The sequence below is a fragment of the Opisthorchis viverrini genome (assembly GCF_000715545.1).
Source record: "Opisthorchis viverrini unplaced genomic scaffold opera_v5_39, whole genome shotgun sequence".
NCBI lineage: Eukaryota > Metazoa > Platyhelminthes > Trematoda > Opisthorchiida > Opisthorchiidae > Opisthorchis > Opisthorchis viverrini.
The window spans coordinates 532827-539118 of record NW_008751696.1 but is presented as its reverse complement, the minus strand read 5'-3'; the positions used below and the strand labels follow the sequence as shown (position 1 = coordinate 539118).

At 43.8% G+C, this 6292-nt stretch overlaps 1 protein-coding gene across 1 annotated transcript in view; it reads right to left on the bottom strand.

Moving 5' to 3' along the window:
• Positions 1 to 453: 453 nt before the first annotated feature.
• T265_02966 (hypothetical protein) overlaps positions 454 to 6292 on the bottom strand; it is a gene marked incomplete at both ends in the record, with an annotated part of 27837 nt that continues 21998 nt past the window's right edge. Inside the window, 3 exons of the mRNA XM_009167345.1 lie at positions 454 to 750; positions 1840 to 2347; positions 2747 to 2797. Of these exons, the coding sequence (XP_009165609.1) occupies positions 652 to 750; positions 1840 to 2347; positions 2747 to 2797 (658 nt within the window). The remainder of the gene's footprint in view (positions 751 to 1839; positions 2348 to 2746; positions 2798 to 6292) is intronic.

The window sequence follows — 6292 nt, the reverse complement described above, 5'->3', positions numbered from 1 at the left end:
AGTGTAGATTACTGGTGTATCCCTGCCGATGATGCTAACTGTGGTCTCCGAGTTTCCATCAGTCTTATCACCTACGTAGACGCCACGCGATATGTAAGCAAAGTCAAACTCATTTGCAAGCGTACGTTGGTGATAACGGGAGGCTTAAACAAATCCTTCGTTCATGATGTACTTCGACGGCATGTGCTTGCGTCACTATCATAAGCAACCAATTTGTGATTAAACTCATCGGTATCCCCTACGAAATTCTTATTTTTTTGTGTATTTTCTTTGTGTTGCTCTAGCAGCACTTTAATTCAAAATAACGGCACGATCCTCTTCGCCCATCGACCAACCAACACTTAATATATCTTTGCGGATAATCTCATTCCGAAAGGTACAAATCTTCAAACACACATGCCAGTCCTGTGGGAGCCCGTAAAGATATGAGAAAAAATGAATCACAACTGACATCATAAATCTAATTAAATCGGACCCGTGTTGGTCAAACGTCGACAATTGGAATAATATTCTAAAGGTAGAAAAAACGGACAGACACACGATCCAGTTCACATTTAGTGTAAGGTGTTTTGTACAGTGGGTTGAGGTGCACATGCACGGCTACACCGAGCTGCTTAATGATGGTGACAATTTAAAAAGCCAATTGGAGCTCTATTTTGAAATGAGGTGTCTCAAGTGATAATCCACGTAGTCTTTTGCCAGTTTGCTGATACGAGCGTCGCTCACTTTGGATACATCCTTCTGTTGAATCTGAAATGAAAGTCAAAGCACGAAGCGATCAGCAAGTGAACGTGCAGGTCGTTTGGAAGAATACTGTCAAAATAAAGTTAAAAAGTAATTTAGGGAGATTTTTAGAGAACAATGAATATCTAACAAACACACTCATTTGCAAATCAATTCGGTTTACACGGGAGACTCAACTAAATCTCTCGTTCATGATGTTCTTCGGCTGGATGTGGTGTATACAGGCCGCCCCACGTTTCAGTGGGTACGGTATCCAAGGTCTCGCAATATATTTTCACAAAGGAAACTACTCACAAGGTTTATGAAACTCTTCGATCGATTTCGCCCTTCTAGGGGCTCATCAGGTAGGCGCAATATCTCGAATATCGTACCAACTGAAACATGAGGCGGCCTTTTTAAGCACATTCAGTTGAAGAATAACATAAACGAGAGAATCTGTTGAGTCTCTCGTGTAAACTGAATTGGTTTGCAAATGAGTGTATTTGTCGAAATCAGTTCTGTTTGAGTTGAAGGAAATTCGAGGACTGCGCCTACCTGATGAGCCCCAAGAAGGGCGAACTCGGTCGTGGGCTGTCGAAGAGGTTGAGGCAACCTTAATGAAAAAATGAGTATTCTTTAGCGTTTTCCTGTAAATTGAGGGTGCGGTTTATTGCAGACCAGATACGAACAGACCTTGGCACAGTACCGGCTGCCAACTGAGTAACTGACTGGTTGAATTAAATGTGATCAGGGTTAACCGAGCTTGAATGTTCGAAGCCCTGGTCGTCATTTCAAGAAGTGCGAAAAATCAGTGAGAAAAATTTTAGCTTTGGTCAAATTGGTTACATCGAGTAAGTAGCCTGTGTAACAGCTAGGCAATTATCTCTCCTCCACCTGCTAAGGTAAATAGCAATTGGGAGAATGACCATGAAAAGTTTGTAACGAGATTGTCAGCTAGATAATCTGGGTTGCCAACATTTTCTTCTGTGTAAGGTTGAACGCAGGCAGCCGCATCGTGCAAGCACAACATTAAATGAATTGTAGTTGGCGATCTCTGAACGCGTGTACTGCACGCAAAACATAGCACAACGAATGGAGGAAGTAAAATATACTCACTTTAAAAAGTGCCCGTTCCATGATGGAACGGTAAGTACTTTCGTCTATGACACCTGTGTTCAATTGCGGCTTTAAACTGGCCTTCAAGACAGATCGCGCATTGCGCAGCAGTTCGTCTGACCATTGGTTTTGGAAGTGTGAGTGAGATGAAGTTCGCGACCCAGGCTGTTTCGAACTTTGTGAGTTCAGTTCCGATTTGAAGAGCTCTCGAGAAGGCGTTTCGTCACGACAAGGAGCTGAGCTGCTGGGAGCACTTGAAACAGATGGGCTTACGGATCCCGTGGTGCTTGGAGCTCGGAGCGGTAAATTGATTCGCATATTTGGAGAGTTGTAACTATTCAAAGTATGCTCAGGACGACTGGGAACGGGGATGGGCGACATCGAGTGATCAGGGTTAACATTCATGTGACGGGTTGTGAAGCTGAACAAAGATTTTTGACCTGCCTCGATTTCATCTAGCAAACTCACGCGGCTGGGACGGTATATGGGTGAAGGCATCGGTTTTGGCCTAAAACGGTAGAACAAATGATTAGGCGGGATCAACTAATGGACACATTTGTTGTTCACTGGGGAGATAGATTCCGAGGTCAGTTACACTTCAGAATCCCACCATAAACAAATCGTGGGAACTATTAAAAACTTCTTTGAACCGAACCACAATTAGAACACCAGCCTGCGTACCCTATAGAGGTATCAAGAGACCGTCATAGGTAACTATCATCACGACTCTGGATATAAGGTGGGTCGCAGGAATCATGAAGATCATCGTTCAGTTGTACAGTGCCTCTCGGGTTTTCAGCATCCTAACTTTCGCTTACAGACATGCAGTCTGAGGTTATGTGACTTGACCGTCCGTACTCAAATTGAAGTACAAGAGCTGGCTCACATATAAAAAATGAGACCTTACTTCTGAGTTGTTTCCGAAGTGGTGTCCGGGACAGAATCTTCTACGAAGAGACTGCAAAAGAAAGAAACAGAAGAATCAATGTAGAGTAAAAATCCTCCACATGAGACTGCAAAACTCCCCAAACCGGGTAACCTAAAACGTGCAAACTTTGTTCTGTGGTTTCGCTAACTGAATCTTACATATATTATTTCGATTAGGACGGCTCTTTTATATGTACGAAATACATATAATGTAAGAGGCATAATACATATAGCTATATCATATGAATATACTGCTCATATATCTCAGCTGCTCAAACAAACGAGGTCAGATGAGGCCAAAACACTGAAGTAGCATAGCTAAGTGGAAAATAAGTCTACACGTTTCCGTATTCCACGAACTCCCAGCTAATTCACTTTTTGACCCGTGCACCCTAGTTAGGATTAGCAACCCTATGAACGCACGTAAATGGACCAAATGGAGTCGACGTCAGTGCGATCCAAAAAGATCCCTTCGCCCGTAAGTTCGACGTATCCTTATGATCGACATCTGAAATGTCAATTTGATATCTCCAGTCCGTGATACTGTCAATTTCGCCGGACATGCGTTACGCTACTAGTACCTTTGGTCTCCATCCTCTGTTGAACACAAGTTACAGGTGGCCATTTCATGACCCGGTTTTCGGAAACGAGAATTTCTTTGCCCCAATCCCATTTAAGTGTCTCATCATAGAGGGTAATCAACTGTGACATTATTAAACTAATTTCACAAGAAAAAGATCCACAGGCCACAATTTCCTCCTTTCGCTCGGCTTCAAGGACTCCGAACAGGGCTCTTCTGATTAGAGTGCCAGTCGTTGTCACTTGTTGCATTGCTAGCGTAGACATTATCGTGATTGTCGATACAAACGCATGAATACGTGAACTGTTCGGCTCAGAACAGTCGGACTGAATTACTGGCAAGCTCAGTATTACACTCTCAAGTACTGTCGTTCCTATCCATGTACTCGTGTCCGATATTCAGTGTTGGATACAAATGGTGAAAGTTGAGGACGATCAGCTGATTACTGTTGCCGGTACAACTGATTCCTTCAGATTCGTGAAGGACACTGACCTACGTTAAAGTGGGATATGCTCTACTTTTATCAATCGTCGTAGTTAGCTAGCTAATGAAACCGGACCGAAAATACACTGCATGCCGGGTTTCATACGACTGTGTATAGCCTCAGATAAGGGCGAACTGTTTGCAAAGCTCACCAAGAGCACGATTTGCAATTGATCAAAAAATCGAACAGGCATGGTTTCGCACAACCCCCCACGCTAATATCTCTGGCCTAGCAAATGGATCTATCTGCCTATCTATCAGGATCAGAAGGTATTGGAAGTCCCTAAGAGACCCATGTCACATTATGCGATCACGTTGAGTTCTACTGTGAGGACTGCAGTTCTCATTCACCTGCATTAACGGCTAAGGTGGGTGGGTGTGTATATTACGTGTCTAGAAGGTAAGAGATTTGTTAACTGCACAAGTTGGTGAACACTATTCAAATATTACCAACTTCCATATGGGATAAACTGGTATTCGTGTAGTCACTCCACGAAAGTAGGGCAACCCAAACAAGGAAGAAAACTAATCAGAAACCTATGACGAAATGAACGGTAGCCTCTCCATTTAGGTAGTTCTCTGTAGATATGTAACAAGGGAGAAACCGTTGGAATCGTTGCTGAGAGGCGGCCAATCTCCGGAGAACATAACGTAGATTAAGCGTGCGGTTGTTCAAATAATGCTACCATCTGACAGCTTTTGGTTGTCCACACCAAGGAAATGATTCGAATCCAAATCATCATTCAGAGACTGACTCAACAGCGTCAATTACGGGAAAGCGGGTATTAGGGTTATTTTGGAGATATGATCTGAATCAACGACATTACGGCAGTGAGGCATCGGCGTTGAACACTGATGACATGCTGTCGATGATGATGATGATGCAACGACACAAAAGCCTGACCCACCTGACAACGGAAGATGTAGATGGGAAAAGGCTTATCCCTAATACTGTGTGTGCAACAAATGCCCTTTGGACAGATTTGCCTCTTTCCGTGATATGTAACGGCGTCAGTATACAAGTGTCACGCAAACTGCTGAATTAGTTGGTTTTCTGTGAATTAGGAATAAGAGGTGAGTTTGTCTTACCGTGTCCTAATTTGGCAAAACTTAGTGCTTTTGGTTCATTTTTCATAACCGAGAATATTTAGTGTATGATTCCGTTGTCCTCAGTAGTACAGAGCTCGTACGATTTTAGTATTCCACCTAGTTCCTTTGTTTCCGCTGCTACTCAGGTTCAGTGATGAGGGAATGCAAATATTGTTTTAATGTTTGCTTCCAGAGCACGTTGGTTGTGTTGAGCTAGATTCCGTCGATGGCTAGTAACTTTCCATACATACAACGTTGGTATGTTGTACGAAGCACCAGCAATCTACTCGGCACCAGAATAGCCTGACCGTTCACGCGTCAAGTAGCTTGGTTCAGGGTCCGTTATCCACAGTACGTTCGGCCTTGGTGAGAGCGGTACCTCTCATGTCATCTTCACGGAGAAAAACGTGCATTAGTTGCTTTATGGGCATAGTAGACAGTCTCAAGCACATTCTCTGTACTCAACGTTTGAGGGGTTGAATATAAAGCTACATCCTTTTCTCAGCTTTTATCTAGTTATCGCTCCTTGGCCCCAACTTGGCATCATCGAGGAGACGTCGTTTTCCGTATCATCGAGTTTTGAACTACTATCGCTGTAAACTCGACGAGTACAACCACATTTTGATGCAAACCGGCAGCACAAGCGAATTCATTTGTATCAGGCGGATGTGCAGCCCTCATTTGAGCTACTTCAAACTAGTAAACTAACAACGATAACTTTACTACACAACCTTACCTAACATGAAGAGAGTCAAGATGATTTGCCCTAGTAGTACTGAAGGAGCTGCACCGTTAGATACCATTAGACAGTATACGTGTTACCACTTTGGCGGACGATCGGCGCCGAACAATCCAGTGGCATCCTCTGATGGGTATGACGCGCTCCAGTCTCACATGACCATTCCACTCGTGATAATCATTAGTAATCAGCTCTGTGGTGAAATCGTCGGGGTGGTTCGCGCTAAAATGACTAGGTACATTTGGAAAAAGCCTAACCTGTGATCATTGGTGGTTTCAACTGTCTGTGATAGCCCTGGTTGCTGCTTAACAGTACTGAGACCGTCAGCTTAGGCTTTGAAAGCGAGCACTTTAGCTCTTCCAAGAAGGTATATACTTTTATAGGTCCCACAATAGCGTTGGAAGCGGACTCCCACCATCAGGTAGAGAGCACCGAAATCGTTCGTCATGGTAGCTGAGTACAAACATCATAACAAAGTAATCAACCGGTTGTTCCTTACAGTTGGACGCCAGATTTGTAGTTCACATGTTTGGATTTGTCAGACCTGTAGCAGGCGTTACCCATGATTGGTGCCAGAAAAGCCATACCAGCAGGCAACGAGTACGACGGCGCACGCAAACCCCTCAAACGCCAAA